This window comes from Spodoptera frugiperda, chromosome 27 (assembly GCF_023101765.2).
Source record: "Spodoptera frugiperda isolate SF20-4 chromosome 27, AGI-APGP_CSIRO_Sfru_2.0, whole genome shotgun sequence".
In the NCBI taxonomy this organism is placed as follows: Eukaryota; Metazoa; Arthropoda; class Insecta; order Lepidoptera; family Noctuidae; genus Spodoptera; species Spodoptera frugiperda.
The window spans coordinates 166,955-187,413 of NC_064238.1; the positions used below are offsets into that span (position 1 = coordinate 166,955).

General features: G+C 35.5%; 1 protein-coding gene across 1 annotated transcript; it reads left to right on the forward strand.

Annotated features, from left to right (window-relative positions):
* The first annotated feature begins 6,945 nt into the window (after positions 1-6,945).
* LOC118263486 (uncharacterized) lies at positions 6,946-20,193 on the forward strand. The gene is made up of 14 exons (XM_035575515.2): positions 6,946-7,223; positions 7,602-7,708; positions 7,959-8,106; positions 8,609-8,686; positions 9,206-9,328; positions 9,598-9,756; positions 10,150-10,287; positions 10,507-10,644; positions 11,047-11,388; positions 11,719-11,870; positions 12,345-12,508; positions 14,688-15,001; positions 15,269-15,382; positions 15,664-20,193. Exons 1-14 carry the CDS (start codon positions 7,176-7,178, stop codon positions 16,588-16,590), a joined length of 2,952 nt encoding a protein of 983 aa, XP_035431408.2. The 5' UTR covers positions 6,946-7,175; the 3' UTR covers positions 16,591-20,193.
* Positions 20,194-20,459: the final 266 nt, after the last annotated feature.

Sequence of the window (20,459 nt, forward strand, 5' to 3'; positions counted from 1 at the left end):
TTACATGGCAATACTAGGAATTACCTTTTGAAACTTTTCTGAGTTTCTGCCGCCATTATTGTTTTGCGCTGTTTGAGTTCCTGTTACTACCGTGTTCCCGTATTAATTTTCTACGACTTGGCTTTGTAAATCTGGACTTTCTGAGATCCGTAATAATTTTGTGACTTGATTCTGTGTATTTGGACTTTGTTTGCTGCATTTACGTTTGACCTGGCTACGACAACGGACTTCTGATTTTTCTTTCTCGATTTGGGTTTCAAAACAAAATGTCGCAAAAAACTTTTAACAAGTGCTATTTTGGTTGTTCCTGTAATGATAACGGTAAGACATGTTTTCCGATTCCAAATTTTATATTTGTTTACATAACTTTATTTCATTTTGTTAACATGAGTATATATCTGTAGATTGTAGGACTCAGACTATGTAGGCTATACTTGTATTTCCTTAATAATTTGATATGAAAGTTTTGATTGGTCTCGATATGAAAGCTATATTATTTATTATATCTACACATTTAAAAACTAATTTACAATGATACTAAAATACACATATATACAGTTATGATTATTTAATTTTATTATAACATTATTAATACCTTACGAAACTCTTTTGCAATGTACCTATTGATATGCAATGTAAAATTAAGGAAAATTTACACTTTTTTTGAGTGATAACCACATTTGATAATTTTTAATGTTATTATATTTCAGATCCTTTACACAAATTCCCAAATCCAAATTCATTGAAATTGGAACAGATTGATCGATTCAAACAATGGAAATCGGTGCTTAAACCAGCTGATCAAGAAAAAGGGGATGATTACATTTGTAAAAAAATCAGAATTTGTGGTAGACATTTTAACAAAAGCTACCGATTGCCTTCTCATTATTTGACTCAAAATGCAGTGCCAACATTATTTTTAGGTAATGGTAAAACGTTTTAATTTCTAAACATTTAAAACTCTGCTTCTCGCTTTTTAAGTTTCTATTCGTCATACTGTGATGCACACGTAACCTATCTTTGAACAAGCAGCTTTCGCCTACTTTGCTGTGACTTTCATCTCGTCAGCAGATCCCATGCTACTATTGAGAATTTAAAAAATCAAAATACCTAATTATACATTGCTCGTTTTGATACTTGAGCTCATGTCGCATCAGTCATTCTCATATGTCAATAATAGTCATAAGATTTCAGGATATTTTTTTTCTAATTTCAGGCCATTCCATGAACGCAGAAGTTGACATATATTCGGACCCCACACCTGGCCCATCGAATTTGACAGATGTTGTATCTGATTATGTTGGTAAGTATTATTAAATTAGTGTTTATTACATTTGTTTTATTACTATAGTCGTTTCGGTGCGTCGTGAAGACGTCTGGCGTTTGAATTGTAGTTTCACTAGAGATATAGTGATGATTTCAATCGTGCAAAAATATCGTTTGAATTATGTAACCGATAAAATCTACATACAAGAAGTAAATTAGTATAGATATTCTATTATATACATACATAGATATTCTATTATATACATTATAATTAAAATAAAATAAAACATGTTTAAACATAATTGATACTTGAGCTCATGTCGCATCAGTCATTCTCATATGTCAATAATAGTCATAAGGTTTCAGGATATTTTTTTTCTAATTTCAGGCCATTCCATGAACGCAGAAGTTGACATATATTCGGACCCCACACCTGGCCCATCGAATTTGACAGATGTTGTATCTGATTATGTTGGTAAGTATTATTAAATTAGTGTTTATTATATTTGTTTTATTACTATAGTCGTTTCGGTGCGTCGTGAAGACGTTTGGCGTTTGAATTGTAGTTTCACTAGAGATATAGTGATGATTTCAATCGTGCAAAAATATCGTTTGAATTATGTAACCGATAAAATCTACATACAAGAAGTAAATTAGTATAGATATTCTATTATATACATACATAGATATTCTATTATATACATTATAATTATAATTAAAATAAAATAAAACATGTTTAAACACAATTGATACTTGAGCTCATGTCGCATCAGTCATTCTCATATGTCAATAATAGTCATAAGGTTTCAGGATATTTTTTTTCTAATTTCAGGCCATTCCATGAACGCAGAAGTTGACATATATTCGGACCCCACACCTGGCCCATCGAATTTGACAGATGTTGTATCTGATTATGTTGGTAAGTATTATTAAATTAGTGTTTATTATATTTGTTTTATTACTATAGTCGTTTCGGTGCGTCGTGAAGACGTTTGGCGTTTGAATTGTAGTTTCACTAGAGATATAGTGATGATTTCAATCGTGCAAAAATATCGTTTGAATTATGTAACCGATAAAATCTACATACAAGAAGTAAATTAGTATAGATATTCTATTATATACATACATAGATATTCTATTATATACATACATAGATATTCTATTATATACATTATAATTAAAATAAAATAAAACATGTTTAAACATAATTGCTTTAATTTTTTTTATTTTTTTATTTTAACAATGAATGTCTAATATATTTACCTATAAAGTCGTAGTTTAATATATCTAAAATTTTGCGACTGATTGAAAATATGTCGTCAATTATAAACCCATTTTTATGATTTTTTTATGTCAGCCTCTAATCAAGGTTCAACTCCAAATTATGCATCAACCTCTGTCAATATTTTACAATTTTAATGATAGTTCTTTGTACGGTAAAATGTAGCGCGAACTTATATTTTGAAATTTTAATTGAAATATTCTTTATATTTTTTTTACATTACGAGAAATTAAATTTATATTTTCTTGAAAAAAAAAAGAGCGTAAAATAGATTACAGCATTTGTGACACTGTCTCTCAAAATCAAAATGCGACAAAACTACTATTCACATTGTATAGTGTGTCATTAAATTAACAAAAGATAGCTGAGTGTGTGGTAGTCCTTTGTATATTTTTTACGTTGATTTAATATTTTGTTTATTAATATTTTGTTTTATTCATTGCAGAACCAGCACCAATCTACTGTACACCAGAAAAAAGGAGATCAATGTCATATATGAGTAAGTACTAAAGCTTTTTTAGTTATGAGTTCGTTAAAATTGACTTAACAGTTGACGCAGTTGTTGAACAACCGATTGCTGAGTATTGTTTCGTGGGTTCAATTCCCGCTCTGAACAACTCTTTGTGTGATCCCAAAATTATTGTTCTTGATCTCTGTGATGGTGTGTACCTGAGTTTGTATGTTGTAAAGGAAGATGCAAATCCTAGTCCCACCTTCTAATGTGTGTTACATCATTGGATAGGTAATTTTAAGCTGAATAAAAGTTACTATGGCACCAAGTTCCAAATCTTAGTCCTTTCAGAGACACTACGTGTATAAATAGTATAAATAACAAATGCAATTATGACGCAAAAATAGCATTACTTGGCTACTGATAAAATTACAATGTTTAATAAAGAATAACTCTGAACTTTTATTCAGCTCAAAATTACCTATCCAATGATATAACACACATAGCTATTGGAAGTGGGACCAGATATCAAAGAAGCTCTGGCATCCTCCTTAATACTTGTATTTGTAAATAAATACACATAAATTCAAGTGTAGTGCGAGAAAATCGTAGAGTTACATGCATCATAAGCATTAAGATATGATAAATAATCTTTTTTTATAACGTCACGCCTTTTATCCTCGAAGGGTTAGGCAGAAGTGCACATTATGGCATGTAATGCCATTGTTCACCCACTTTTCACCATTTTTGTTATAAGTCCCATGTAATAGGGGGTGAACCTATTGCTATATACTAGGCACAATTCCAGACATCGTGCTATTACTAAGAAATTTTCGAAAAACCGACTAAAACCCAGTAATACTTTGTCCGACCCCAGATTCGTACCCGAGACCCTTTGTCCGGCAGTCCCACTTTCGACCACTCGACCAACGAGGCATTCTATGTATAAACAAACTCTAAGTTCTTTTTATACTAAATTACCTTAATTATATTTTTAAGTTACTCATTTTCATCCAGTTTAACTACAAAACTTGTAATTTATATAAACCACAAATCCTTCCTATAAATGTATAAATAAGTTTAAATTACACATATATATTAGGTAGTTATTTATTCTTATTAACTTAACTTTTATGTCTGTGTTATGTCTTTTTGGAGATTTTGTCGGATACTTACAATTTATAGCTCCCCAATCCTTACTAACAATTATGTTTGTGTTTTTTTTATTACTGTTATTTATTATACATATTTTTTATTTTCAGATACCAAAAATAAAATAATGGACATAACAACAAAAAGGACAATAATACGACTTAAAAATAGTATTGAAAAACTGAGAAAAAAATATAAACATCAAAAAACACTTATGCAATGTGCAAAACAAATCGCAATGAAGGAGTCGTTTTTGAAATTTGCTGAAAAGTTGCCTGAAACCTCGCGTTTATTTACATTGCTGCAAATAAAAGGTTTAAAAAAACCAAAAGGCAGAAGATTCTCGGAAAAAGAAAAAATAATGGGCTTAACTATATACAAGCAAAGCCCAAAAGCTTATAGGCTTTTACAAAACATGTTTGTTTTGCCCTCAAAAAGAGCAATACAAAAAATGCTTAGTGCAGTGACAATTGTGCCAGGCATAAATAATATTATAATTTCTAATTTAAAAAATGCTGTCAAAAATTTAAATAATGAGAGCAAATTAGTTAATTTGCTCTTTGATGAGGTTTCTTTGGCTCCAGGTCTGGAATACAACATTAAATTAGGTAAAATTATTGGTTTCGAAGACCTGGGGCCCACATGCAGGCAATCTCTGGCTGACCATGCCCTTGTACTCATGATTAAAAGCATAAAAAGCAAATACAAACAACCCATTTGCTACACATTTTGTACAGGCTCAACAAAAGCGCCAGACTTAAAAAAATTAATAAAACAATGTATATTGCAGCTCACAGAAATTGGCTTAACGGTAGTAGCAACAATATGTGACCAAGCTACTACCAACACAAGAGTTATAAAGATGCTGCAAGCAGAGACCCGCGAAAAATATTTAAGAGCCGGGGAGGAGTACAATTCTGGCGCTTTTGAAGTAGAGAACATAAAGGTTTATCCTTTATTTGACACGCCTCACCTATTAAAAGGCATAAGGAATAATTTATTAAAAAAAGATGCCAAATTCTTACAAAATGGTGAGGTCAAGTGGGCAAAATGGGAACATTTGCGTATGCTTTTAAATGTAGATACAGGGGATGATGAGATAAGATTGGTAAACAAAATTACAGAAAGCCATGTAATTGAAAGTAAAATTCCGAAGATGAAAGTAAAACATGCTGCACAAGTTTTTAGCCAGAGAGTGTCTGCAGCACTCCGATTTTTAGCTAGTAAGTAAACATCAACTAGTTCCTCAATTATAACAATTAATTCAGCTGTTGCTGGATTGCCAATTGTGCAATTTATTCATTGTAAATTCTTTTGTTTCAGAACATGAGATACTTCCTTCGGAATGCCAACAAACAGCTGATTTTTTATTGATTTTTGATCAATTATTTGATTCATTTAATGGTCATTCTTATCAAATTTCGACAAAAAAATATAAATCGTGTTTTAAAACTAATTCACCGCACATCCAACTATGGAATAATTTACTGCCTGTATTAGAATCAATCAAATTTCAATCAATTACTCATAATAATCAAGGTAATGTAGTTAAATTTGAATCGATTCCCTCAATCAAGAATTGGATTAATAATATTAAAACTTTTAAAGAAATGTGGGTTGATTTGAATACTAATCACAATGTAAATAGTTTATTAACAAGAAATTTTAATCAGGATCCATTAGAAAATTTTTTCAGTAGTATTAGAAGTAATGGAATTAGAAATACCAATCCATCATGTAATCAATTCATAAATGCCTATAAGACGTTGATTATTAACAATTTTAATTCACCACATTCTCTTAATGCTAATTGTGAAAAAGATAATAATTATTTATTTCAATCACTAAATCATTTAATAAATACACCTGCATGTACTTCCTCGAATGATGATTTTGCATGTGAAGTTGATTCTTTGATAACGGTGATGGGTAACATAAAAAGTAATGTTAACAATGTAGTGCATGATGAATCAAAAAAATATGTAACTGGATATATCATAAAAAAATGTAAAATCAAAGTTTTTAGAAATTGTGAAATATGCATGCGTGATTTTTGTAGCTCTACGATTAATAAACAATCATTTAATTATGAAATTGATTATACAAAGAAATCTTTATTTTATCCGAATAAAAAATTCAATGAACTAATGAATGAAATATATTATTTGATCGTTGCATGCTTACGTATATCACCCGAATCACTTCGTTTAAAAGACAAAATGAAATTCTTGTTAAATTGTGCATGTGACTATAATATGATTACTTGTGATTTACACAAATCGCAGTTGATTGAGTTCATTAATGATCTTTCGATTAAATTAATTATCCATAGTTGGTGCACTAATGTAAATAGAATTTTAAATGGTAAAATTACAAATTTTGATAAAGATGACCATATAAAATTAAAAGCTTTCAATTATTTTGAAAAACATAAAAAGAATAAAAAATGATATTTAATATAAGTTGTTTTATTTTGAAGTAGTAACCCTATAACAATAGTAAACAAAACAAATTGATCTAACTGTGCTCCTAATGCAAACAAATTTTGAGCAAGGTCAATTTGTTTTGTTTTTAATGAAAATGATTAATAATTAAGTATGAAAACGGTACTACAGGGTACGCCATCTAGTGCATACAGGGGGTACTAAACATTTGTGAACAGCGCCATCTTCAGGACGTTTTAGTCGTAAATTATACTGCGAGCAGAGATGCGCATCTATCTCAGTATATATTGTATAGTGTATATATTGTATAGTCTATGATCTAAATTCTTTCTAGCCTCCTAGGGTAGGGCACTGTGGACAATGAATAGTTGTTTAATATGTTTTTGATATGTCGCACTAAAATTCTATAGAATAGTTATATTATAATTATAAATAAAACTAGATAAATAATTAGTGACCTTGAGCGTAAGCAATACAGCTGTCAAATAACCTAACCAAGATTTTTGTAAACGAAAGATGAATACAAGATTCTTTTGTGAACATTTATTATATTTAACGTAGAAATAGAAAATTTGTTGCGATGGATGAAGCCGTCACGCATTATATAAATTCCCACCCAGCTGATGAGGTACGTACATTATAATTTGATGTATTATGCACTTACAAATTCCCTTAGATATTGTTTAGTTGTTGACTTTTGAGTCTTAAATTGGAAACAATAAAATTGTAATCGCGTTTATTGAACTGTATCTAAACTCTGACCTATTTACGTAGTTACTATAAACAGAAGTTGTGTATTTTTTTTTGCTTTATGGTTTGAAATATGTATTAAATTTTAGTGTGGTGTGTATCAACTGATGTTTTTTTTAAAAAATCTTTATTTAGTCTATTTACATTTATATAACAAAAATGATCAAAACAGCCCCAGTAAGTGGTAATTAACACTTGTGTTGGGGTTGTCTGGCTCCTCGTCAGATTGAGACTAATAAAAATTCTTGTTTTGCAGGGAGTGCATGTGGATAGCAATGCTTTGGCACTGGCATTGGTGCAGGATGACGGTGGCAGTAGGGTGTCCATCTTGCAGTCTCAATCCTACTCCTCTTCACTCTGCAGGTAATTCATTTACCACCTTACTATAATCCATAGAAGGATTGTAAGGTATTAATAGGATACATATAAACAAAGTACAGACAATAAAACCAATGAGAAGTCAAGTTTGAAGCAATCTTGACTATTTGCTAGTATAGACATCCAGTATTGTTTATAGCTCTAGACGATATCATTTCTTGTGAAAAAATGAGTACTGAAACATCACTGCCAAGTTATAACTAAGTTTATTTGATGTTGGTACTTGTTTACACAGTAGGCAGGTTACTCTGGCTGATCAAGTTGGAGATGGTCAGTGGAGTGAGGAGCTGGTGGATCCAGACGGCAGGATTGGGCGGTTGGCTGCCCTCATGGCACATTTCCAGGCCCAACAATCTAAGGGGCCACCACAATTACACCATAAGGTAAATAACATAATTATACTTGATGCTTGGTTACTTCTTAGTCCCTTCTTTCTCTGTGTATGACTATGTAATTAGACAGATCTAGTAATGGTTTTCACAAACCGGTGAAAAAGTGGGTAAGGAATGTGTACAACTTCTTATTATAGTTTTGACTACACAAGCAAAGCTGGAAATTGAAAGCTAGTACACATAACTACACAAATAAATAAAATTGGAGTGTCTGTTTGTAATATCAGCTTTTTACTACATACATATGAATACACATACATAATTTGTTACATACATCAAAATAATATAAAAAAATATTTTTGTCTGTCAGGTTGTTCTGGCTAATCTCAGAAATGGCTGGACTGATTTTAACAGGACTTTTATTTTAGGTAGCTGATGTACTAAGTAGTAACTTTGGTTACTTAGTAATATTTTATTTTAGAAAAAACAAACAATCATTAGTCGAGAAGAGGCAGGCAACAGTTAATAAAACATATTTTCTTTTTACTTGCAGGTGCAAACAGTGAGAGGCGATGTGGACACATCTATCATGCTTGATAACTCTATGAGGCTGTTCCATGGTCAACCAATGGTGAGAGAGACATTATTATACACTATTAATACCTGTACTAAGTACTCTTTTAGTAAACATTTACATAAGAGATAGTTACTTGAGTCGTTGACTGCCAACAGATGACTGTTGTGTGAAGGTAAATCCTTTGCTATTGTTGCCCATAATTTTATGTCCCTCATGGTGTTCTATGGGTTTAAGCAGAATTTTATATATTTGTAGTTTTAAATATCATTATAATTCGCTGTGTTCTTGAAATATGAAAGTTATAGTCACTAGAAAATAATACTTTTATCTATTTTTGTCTGTTTGTTTGTTTTCGCTAATCTCTGAAATGGCAAGACTGATTTTGAAGGGACTTTTCATAAAGTCCGTTATCCACGGGAGCGTAGCCGCGGGCATCAGCCAGTTTATTATACTAAGGATTGTTATTTGTATAAACAGTGCAGTGTGGTATCTCATTATTATATGAAAAATAATTTGTTTTTTTTTTTTGTAATTGTATTTACCATAGTAACAAATTAAAGTACATTGTTTCAGGATCACTCTCCAGACTCAATGGTAGTGGACGTTGCTCAGTTGCCTCCACTGCCACCTCTGCAGGACATGAAGCGGTGCCAGGAGAATGACTGGTTCAATAATAAGGCCAAATCATCACTTAAAGTAAGAAACCCTACATCCTATTGTTTATGAACTTCACGTAAAAATAAAATGGAGTGAATAGAATTTGAGGGGTGAACAGATACAGAAGAGGGGTAAATAAATGTTGGGGATAAGGTCTAACATCGATTCACCCCATTTCTGTATCTATTCACTCTTTGAATTCTATTCACTCCGTCTTACAGTACCTTATTTACACAAATATAAGATGCTTTGATATCTTTAAAAGAGACCAATAATTTAAATGTTGTGTTATTCTCCTCCTCCAACAGGATGATTCATCGATGATAGATTCCGACGGGCCGGTGTTAGAGCTGGGCGCGGGCGCATCACCTGGCCATCACAAACACCAGAGCAAGAAAAGTCTTCCACACAAAAAGAGAATTTCCAGGAAACTGAAGAAAAATAATGGCAACTGTACACCACAGCAGGTCAGTGGATAACTATTCATAATTAAGTATGAATTATTATCTAAAACTTACCTAAGACCTGGAATTGTATCCCAATCTGAGCAATGGGGTCGCAGCAGTCGAAAACTATGACTTTGGGGTCCTTATAGGCAGGCATGTTTCGTTGGTCACATTACCACTTACCGCTAGGCGAGAATTATACAGATGATACGATTACGTCCTATCTTTTAATCCCTGTTATGATAACCTGATAATTAGAAGTGTGCATGCAACTATAACTCATTCTACAGTATTTTAGGTCACCAGATAGTGCAAACGTAGTAAGTGGTTTTTGTTCAATCACTGTAGCTATCTTTTATATCCCATGTGGAGTTCAGCCTATTCCCTGTGAATATAACACAATGAACTTATCAGGATCTGGTGGTGATCAGCTGCACGGACGTGGAAGGCCGCATCAGTTGCGCCGACCACAGCCAGGAGCAGGAGATACTGCCCGACACCTTCGTGCCACAGGACCACATCCCGGAGGAAACTCATCATATTACACATGAGGTAAGCTGACAGTCATTTCGAACTCTTTGTAGTATGCTATAAGGTGTAGTTTGGTTTGTTACGCATAACTAGTAAGGGTGTGATGAATGATTTTCTACTTTATGCCATGTGAAATAAGATGTAATTTTAATTGTGGCAGTAATTTCCTAAAGTGAACTCGTAAATGTCGTTGTCATTCTGGTTTCCCCATTATAAATGGATTACTCTCTGTACGTACAGGTCCGTCCGATGTTTATCTGCCAGCTGTGCGGCGAGTTCTACGGCGACGAGCAGTTGAAGTTCTACCAGCATCTGAAGCAGCACTACGAACCTCACATCATCATTGAGAACCCAGTACCTGATCTAGGAATTGATAAGGTAGAAATAAAAGAATCCTGTTTTTTAAACATTTAAAGACATACCTCTGAGTTTATTTTGATGTTTCTTATCAGAGAAAACAGATAAACAATGGCTCGTCTAGATAATTTTATTTATTTTTTATTGATAGATTTTGGACTTTACAATGAAGTAATAAGGCGGAAATTCTTTGTTTTTGTCATTATCAGAATTTGCGTCAACTGGTTAAAAAAATTCATTTTTACTCATTATTTGAATTTTAAGAAGGGCTGTAAATCCTGTGTCGTAAAATGATTTTAGCTAAAATATAATATTGCAGTCTAAACTTTAAGTATAAGAATTAAGGTTGGACTTTATCCAAATAGTCATCTTTATTCAAACATCTGAAGAACCACATTATCAAACTCGTGCCTTTTCCCGCAGATAACAAACTCGTGCATCGTGGACAACGTGACCACAATCCCCGACTCCATAGTAGAACTGTCTCTAGAGAATTCCATACCAAAAACCATGTACCAGCCTATGGACAAACAAGTGCTTTACACGACAAGCGATAAGACGTTCACGTACAGCAACAATAAGGTGCAATATTCTATGGCAAGCATGGACAAGGATCAGCCGAGCGTGGTACAGGAAGTCGAGAAAGCAGATTTGTACGAAACCTTGGACAAACTGGATCTGTATACTTGTGGGAAGTGCAACAAGGCGTTTAGAAAACAGAAGCAATGCGAGGCGCATATTAAGGAGGCACATTCTAATATGAAGGTAAGTGGAGGAGAAAATTAAATGAAAATATCCTTTATTGTTGCGATTTTTTATACATTGGGTGATCGTGTTTAGAGACTCCTTTTAAGCAAGATGTGCTTGTGTTAGGAGATTCCGCTCTTCAATAGTTTTTTTTTTTGCAAAATTTAAAGTTTTTACTAACATAAAAGATAATAAAAAAAAGTTATTTTAAGGATTTATAAGCACTTATTTTAGGGGCAGACTTTTCTTCAGCAGTGGACGTTTTCCAGATGATAATGGTAGCTTTTAATAAATCTCTTATCTACTCTTTAGGATAATAAACCCAATCCCTCAACGTTTGCTCCCCAGCTGGAGGACATGGGCGAGTTCAGCGAGCCGGAGGACCTGATGGAGGGCATCCACGTGTCGGTGGAGGAGCAGGCCGAGCACTACGACCACCCACTCCTGCCGCACCTCACCATCGAGAACGGGTACGCGCACCAGGACAACGCCAGGCACTGGTCAGTACATTTTGGACTATACAAGCTTTTGTCGACGGTTTCACCCGCGTTTCCGTGTTGTAAAAAGGTGCCCTATGTGTTGTGTATTAGATCATAACTTATCCTTGTTGCAAATTTCATCCCACAATCCATTCAACCGTTTTGACGTGATTGAGTAACAAACTAACACACGAACTCATCAACTTTCGTATTTATAATATTAGTAAGACTACTTACTCCAGCGCGATGTCACTTGCTACTCGGCTTCTGTAATTCGTAGCGCGATGGTTTATAGCCTATATAGCCTTCTTCAATTAATGGACTATCTAACACCGTAAGATTTTCTAGCTCGAGTGGTTCTGGAGAAAAGTGTTCAACCACACTAAACAATCTAACTTTTAGCTCTTCTCTTTAAATGTCTCGTGGCTTCACGCCTCTGTGCTTTTTAATGAAAGCAATAATAATTGATTTATCATAAATAATTATTCTGACTAGGTACGGCCGCAATACAAACGGGACGGGCTCTAGTTCGGGTCCCCCGGCGACGAGCCAGGCGGGCCCCGGCGGCGGGGGGCCCGGCGGCGGGGGCCCGGCCGCCAACTGCTGCACTACTTGTACCACCGCTCCACAGGACACGCAGAATGTTAAGATGATCAAAGGTAAACCTTTTAAACGATTGTTTTTATTTCAGTCACATGGTAAAATTATCTTTTATACTTTATGCACAAAGTACAAAATTAAAACTTGTGCAAGTCAGCTTATTATTTCGTGAATCTAACAAAGAATGTCAATGATCGAAAGGTTGCAATTTTAAGTGGATTTTTTTTTAAGTCACCAAATCGAATCGAGGTTTGTCTATTATGGTACCCTTAGTACAGTACTAAGCCCTCAGGAAAATACCTCGCAGACAAAATAAAAGAGGTATTCCTCGAAGCGCAACTGTTTTGAAGCGCACCTCTCCAAGCGCACCTATTTTATTCCTCGAAGCGCACCCGTTAGTTGCGCTTCAAGGAACTATTAAAAATATTAATTTTTATTTCCTCGAAGCGCACCTATGTTTTATTTTCGACTAGAGAGGGGATGCTAACTGAAACTATCGATAATAAGATATCGATAATCTGATATACGTAGCGCTAACTATGAGCAAATAAGCTTAAACCTTTAAAAATAGTATCTTGTCGATGTATGACATCGCAAAATGAATTGTTCCGCTTGAAACCGCCAATCAACGACTTTTATTAGTTATTTTATACAATATTCAAGAGCTCTGTGCTCGTCGACCATAGGTTGTTATTTTATACTAGCTGCTTCCGCGCGGTTTCACCCGCTCTGCTCGGTTCCTATTAATAGTAGCGTGATGTTTTATAGCCTATAACCTTCCTCGATAAATGCGCTACCCAACACAAAAAGAATTATTCAAATCGGACCAGTAGTTCCGGAGATTAGCGCGTTCAAACAAACAAACAAACAAACAAACAAACAATCAAACAAACAAACTCTTCAGCTTTATAATATTAGTATAGATATTAAAAAAAAAAATTACCCGACTGCGCCAGAAAGAGAGTTGTGTTTTTCGAGAGTATGTATGTATGTATAATTGTTTGGCACGGTCTGCTGCCTAAACGGTCCTAAGACCTACCTAAGAGGTCTCGTTAGATTCGTATTTACTGTGAGAGTGACACTGGATATATGAAAATAAAAAAAAAAAACAAAATGGCGGATTTTTGGCGCCAAATTCGAATATTGCTCACTCTCTAGCCTGAACGACTCGATGGATTTCAGCTTGATAGGGGTCGTTTGATTCGTATTTACTGTGAGAGTGACACTAGATATATCCAAATACAAAAAAAAAAAAATACAAAGTAGCGGATTTTTGGCGCCAAATTCGAATATTGTTCACTTTATAGCCTGAACGACTCAATGGATTTCAGCTTAATAGGAATCGTTTGATTTGTATTACTGTGAGAGTGACACTAGATATATCAAAATATAAAAATAATAAAACTAAAAGAAAATAAGAGAAAAAAGGAAATTTAAAAAATAAAAAACTTAATATTCAAGAACTCTGTACTCGTCGACCATAGATTGTTATTTTTTTTTAATAATGATCCTAATAAGTGGACAAAGACCTCAACCGAAAGTATTAGTATAATACGTACACTTTTTAATTTGTGACAATAGATGCGCGTGTCGCGGGAGCAGTGTATACATATGCGCGCACGCACACACATACACACACAGACAAATAGACAGACAGACAAGCCGTAGCCATTTTGTGCGGGAACTGGTGGATGATATTCATGAAGAATCCATGTCTACCTTGGACCCTCTTCCCGAGCTTTATAAAAGAAAATTGAACAATTTACTTGACCAGGGAATTAAAATATGAAATACACTCTTTCTGGCGCAGTCGGGTAAAAAAATAACAATCTATGGTCGACGAGCACAGAGTTCTTGAATATTGTATAAAATAACTAATAAAAGTTATTGATTGGCGGTTTCAAGCGGAAAAAATCATTTTGCGATGTCATACATCGACAAGATACTATTTTTAAAGGTTTAACCTTATTTGCTCATAGATAGCGCTACGTGTATCAGATTATTATCGATATCTTATTATCGATAGTTTCAGTTAGCATCCCCTCTCTAGTTGAAAATAAAACATAGGTGCGCTTCGAGGAAATAAAAATTAATATTTTTAATAGTTCCTTGAAGCGCAACTAACGGGTGCGCTTCGAGGAATAAAATAGGTGCGCTTGGAGAGGTGCGCTTCAAAACAGTTGCGCTTCGGCTACCTTATGTGTATGTATCTATAATTATTATGATTTTTTCCACCAGACGAAATACTCCGAAGGATCTTAGAATCGGAAGTAGCGAGTCCAAACTTCCCGAACAATATAATGGCGGGGACGGGCGAGGGGCCCGCGAGTGACGCGGCGGAGCCCGAGCCGCCGGGGCCTGGCCCGCCGCCCCCCGCCGAGGACAAGGCGGAGCCCGACCCCAAGAAGAAGCAGAAGACGTTCGAGTGCCAGCAGTGCCAGCGAGTGTTCCAGCACAGGAACAGTTTGCTGTACCACGTGCTCTCTCACAGCGGGAAGCAACATGTCTGCCGCGAGTGCGGGAAGGGATTCTATACCATGGGAGCACTCAAGGTAAAATCTTCATTTTCTTTCATCAGCACGTTTTCTACCATTTATAATGTCTACTAAGCTTGAACTGCTCGTATCCAATTTATGTGCAAGCTTGTGCTATATAAAATACGCAACGTCACGCCTTTTATCCCCGAAGGGGTAGGTAGATTATTACGGCACGTAATGCCGTTATACAATGTACACTCACTTTTCGCCATTTTTTTCTTCTTCTATATTAAATATGCCGAGTATTCCGAGTATTATCATGATTCTGATTGCTTGTTCTAGATACACAAACGTGTCCACAACGGCGACCGTCCGTACAAGTGCGAGATATGCGGCCGCGACTTCCGACAGTGGAGCGATCTCAAGTACCACAAGGTCTCCATACATTCCGACCAGGTCAGGACACTGTCACAGCTTGATTACACTTGTACTTTCCGAAACTATACAGTGAAATTAAGTATTGTTTGCTTAGCTTATTCGTGTATACTGTTGAGACGATGGTCGACTAATTTTGAGCGGCACAGGGAGCCGATTTGTGAATCAGTTGGCAGTAAGTTCTTACAGATGATGTCGTTATGTGATCAAGAACTCCGGTGTAACTCGAAATTAGTAAGGCATCCTCTAAAGTAGTATTTAAAGGATTAAGCTAGTTATTAAAGTCAGATAATTTGTTACAGAAATCATTCAAATGTGAGTTCTGCGGTAAAGATTTTGCCCGCAAGTACTCGCTGAACGTGCACCGGCGCATCCACACGGGCGAGCGGAACTACCCGTGCGACTACTGCAACAAGACCTTCCGCGCCTCCTCCTACAGGCTCAGCCACATGCGCACCCACACCGGGGACCGCCCCCACCAGTGCACCACCTGCGGAAAGGCATTCCGGGTCCGCGGGGACCTGCGCAGGCATCTCGCCACGCATGACAAGCGCCCGCCTGACAAGCCTCGCCCCGCCAAACAAGACGAACACGCCGAAGAAGACATCAAACTTGAAGTCTCCAAAAACATTAAAAAGATCGCCCTCGCCTCCACCGCCAAGTCCTCCAACATTCTCAAGACCGCCGAGAAGAAACCTAAACCCAGTAAAAAGAACCAAAGCGCCAAGAAGGGCGCGCCCAACGTGACCATAGACCAGCTGGACGACAGCTACACCAACAACGTCGAGCTCTGCGACACCAGGCAGGGGGGACACTACGCCAAGTACAGCGCCAAGGGGGGGCCGCCGGGGTACAAGCAGGAACAGGACCCCGCCTACGCCAAGCAGGGGCCCGGCCTCAAGCAGGAACACGAGCAGGAGAGGGAGTTCGCCATCCTGCGCCCCATGTACCGGGCCAACGTGGCCGACCCCAGCCACGACCCCGCGCCCGGCCACGACCCCGCCCCCTACCGCGCCGCCAACACGGACGGCAAGATGCACGTGTACACGCACATCGAGAAGCCCGCCTCGCAGGCACCCCTCTCCGACCTGCGCCCGCTCGACCGCGACGTAAGGTCTGAGCTGCGGTCCGACTTGCGGTCCGACATGCGACCTGACTTGCACGGGGAGAGCGCGGAGAACGAGTTCATCGAGCGACTGACGGCGCTGTACAACATCCCGGCTGTGTGAGCCACTGTGATACTGACTGCTAGTGCTAGGTACTGATTCCACGACAGCATTACCCTTGCTGCTGAGTTGAGGCGCTACTTGGCTCGTTTTATATTCGATACAGGCAAAATCGGATACGACCTTGTATCGTAAGACTAATATATTTCTAAGACTGCTATGAAATACGATTTTTCATATCCCTTTTTGCTAAATATTTATAAAAAAAACGCTTAATTTTTTAATTTGTAAATATAAGAGTAACCGAGCTAAAGTCTAGGTGTGTACCATGTATCTTCCTGAGCTGTGTAGCGCCTAGAAGCGATTAGTGGCATACAAATAACTTAGGACCAAATTACGTCAAATAAAATTGAATTACTTATTATAAATTATAAATATTAGAGTAGATTTGTACTGCTTTGTTAGTATTTATTAGTATTTTATATCGGCACGGGTCTTACATGGGACAAAGTTATGAACTTAATACAAATATATAGATGTCCTGCTAGCAATGCTATCACAGCAGAAGTTTATTATTCTAGTTGAATGACTTGAGAAAAGATTTTAACTTCAGAATATTGTTACCGTTGAAACGTTAATATTTCACGTTACAAGAGCGCGACATACAACATGCGCGTGTGATGTTACTACAAAGGGTCTATAAAGATATACGTTTTGCAACAAACGTTGGTGTGATAGTACAACAGCAATAAAATAGTTATACATTATTTTTTGATTGTGTCAGTGACTATCTAAATCGAATGTTTGTGTTTCTAGAAGTCGAAAATGAGTTCCATCAAATATCTCAAACTACATAATAATTAATATATGAGAAGTCTATCTTCTTAAAAATAGATAGAAGAAGTATATCTTCGGAAATAATTAAAGTCATGCGCTAAAATCTGTCTAGTACTTGCGCAAACAAAATATATTTATTTTGGTAACACAAACATTCGACATGAACGATCACTAACACCAATCAATAAATGAGGCCTTGTAATAAACCGAAATATTAGCAGTTAGTCAAAAACGTTGTGTTATTTATATATTTAGAAATGTTCTTATTTAATGATCAAATACACGTTATGGAGAATATTTACTTATAACAAAACTGAAAAGGTGACCTCTAAAATGTACTGTAAATACTATGGAATAAAAATGTCTAGCAATGTGCTGAAATAAAAGACTGAAAAATTATTTAATTGTTAATGTAATATAACTTAGGCGTAATGTTTTACTTAATATACTTAGTTAACGCATAATTTACCATGGAATAATACATTGTTGTTGGTAGTTGTAGTTGCAGTTGTGATGACCTACATGGAGACATATATGGGAACTATGAAATACCTGGATGTGAGCGATCGAGACAGGGACCTCAGTTGCTATGTAATGTCGAGTAGTGTTCACAAACCTCAGGACAAATGGCTCTAGTCAATGTTTATGTCCAAGTAACAATATCTTTTCATACTTTTTGTACTAAACTAGATTGATGTTGAAGTAGACTGGCGACTGTACTATAAGGAGCAGGCTTTGTCTCTTTGTCTCGGTCGCTTAACTCAACAGTACCAATTTTATTATTGTACCTTTGCAGTTTATACCCTAATGCGGCTAACAAGGATTCCTAAATCAGGCTTATCAATCGATGTATGCAAGAAATAGTTGTAATACAATTTTGTAATATATTTCTTAACTTTTTAAAAACCAAATTGTATGTAAATGTATGTTTAAAAACTTAAGTGGGAGGTGCTCTAGTTATTCGGGATTCTACCGTATAGATCCCTGTTTCCAATCGAATGTCTATATTAAACCAATCTTTTTGGTATAACCATCCTTATGGTCAAATGTTTTATGACCCTACACCAGAAATAGAAAGCTTCAGATTATTATTAGATCAAACAGAATAGTTGATACACATTTTAAAATACATATTTGTAAATGCCTTTTAGTTTGATCATAATATTTTCCAATGATTTTCAATACAGTCATGCCACACACACACACACAATTGATTTTTTTTACAATACTTTTCGGGATATTATTAATACTTGAACAAATTCACGGTCTATCTGTTGTCACGATTGCTAAAACACACATGTCTTTAACAAAACAGTTAATTACCACAGTAAAAAAATTGAGGCAATTTCCTAAATTCCTTTTTCTTTTCTCAGTTTCCTATGTTCAGCAATATCCTGATTCTTATAATTCATTTTTACCTTCGAAATATGACCATATTCTCGCAGTGAAATGTATAGCTTTATAAAAATAAATAATAATAATGGTCACTCCATTACAAAGTCTCCTCAAATGTGTAGTTTTCTTTGTCCTATGTCCTAAAAATAAGGTTTCTTCCATTAAAATAATTGTCTAAATATTTTATGATAGTGTCTTCATTCAATTAATGATCTATCTACTACTAGCTATGGTTGTTTCCAGCTGATTATTCAATACTATTGCAATGTCCGAAATGGTAATTTTATATGATTTTTTGTACTCAAGATTGTAATTTTGTTAGGAAACTATAGTTGTACGGCGAGGTTTCTGCAACCAATCAAATGTTGTCAGTTATGTGCGTGGTATTGTACTTGATACCCATTTGTATACCACATATGTATAAAACCTCATATTCTGACGTAACTATGGTTGCGCGACTCGTCGTGCGCTTATGGTACTTTAATGAAAAAAGTAATTAATGATGGGCGCTTAAAGATTCATTCGTATAAGTGGAAACAATTTATTTTTGATTGAGGAAACATTCCTATTGGATTAACAGCAACATTTAGTCAGAAAAATGCTTGTGAAACAGGACGCTGTAACCTAATTTGTAAGATGTCATAAAGTGATGGACAGCACTGTCATATTTCTTTGAGTCACAAATGTGCTGTAGCCGCGATGGCATCACTGTATAGCTAAAATACTAATTTACTTACTTACAGCAGAAACTATAATAACCACTTTTAATAATTATTTTTTGCAGAAATACTGTAGAACTGTATACTTGCTTCTGTCAGCGGTTTCGTCCGCGTTAGTTTCGGTTGTTATTTGTTAGTAGTAATAGCGTCACATTTAACGAATCTATACCTACCATCATAATTCTTATTAAAGATCTTCCAGATTATAACAAAAACTAATACTTAATATTATTTATAGAAAATCTAGGTATTAATTGATTGACCCTTAGTACAAGTTTGTTTTATGTAGAACGAAAACGAAACGAGAGCGCGTTCGACGCTTTGATTGGTCGGCACGAATGAGCCAACCAATCAGAGCGCCGAATGTGCTCTCGTTTCGATCTCGTTGAAGGTAAAACAAACTCGTACTAAACCCTCAGAATGGATCAACTCGATGTGCGATTCAAAATGTCTATACCTACTAAGTAATCTGTTTTCTTTGATTCACATTATACTTTGTGATGATTGGATCTCGATATGTACCTTATGTATTGTTTTAATGTGTGACTGTATGTAACACATAATGTGAAAATAATTACGCTCTTAATAGCCAATACCCAGTAAGTAAATAATAATTGTACCTTCTACCTAATTGTAATTTAACTACTTTTGTACATTGTAAATATTTATAAATTATCGTAATAGTTAATGAGAATAAAAGGACAGATTTTCGTTACTTTTTCTTGTTTTATTTTCTAGTTGTATGTAACAGGACAATCATGAATCGTGTAATGGGAGCGATTATTTTAAACTCATTTCCACTTTTAAGAATTTTCATCAAACTGAAAAAGTTCCAAGTCTGTATTACGCCACCGGGGAATCAAACCCAATGCGGGGAATCAAATCAAACCGAGACGTTTGCGACAGCGACAGTCGAGAGAATGCTGTGAATCGACTAACGAGATAATCTTCTGAACTAAACAATTTCTTTGTTTCTTTCGC

Coding starts and splice junctions, on each gene's coding strand:
- LOC118263486 (XM_035575515.2), top strand. CDS start 7,176: ATGGATGAAGCCGTCACGCATTATATAAATTCCCACCCAGCTGATGAG. Junction 10,645..11,046: donor CTGATCTAGGAATTGATAAG/GTAGAAATAAAA, acceptor CTTTTCCCGCAG/ATAACAAACTCGTGCATCGT. Junction 11,389..11,718: donor AGGCACATTCTAATATGAAG/GTAAGTGGAGGA, acceptor TTTGCTCCCCAG/CTGGAGGACATGGGCGAGTT.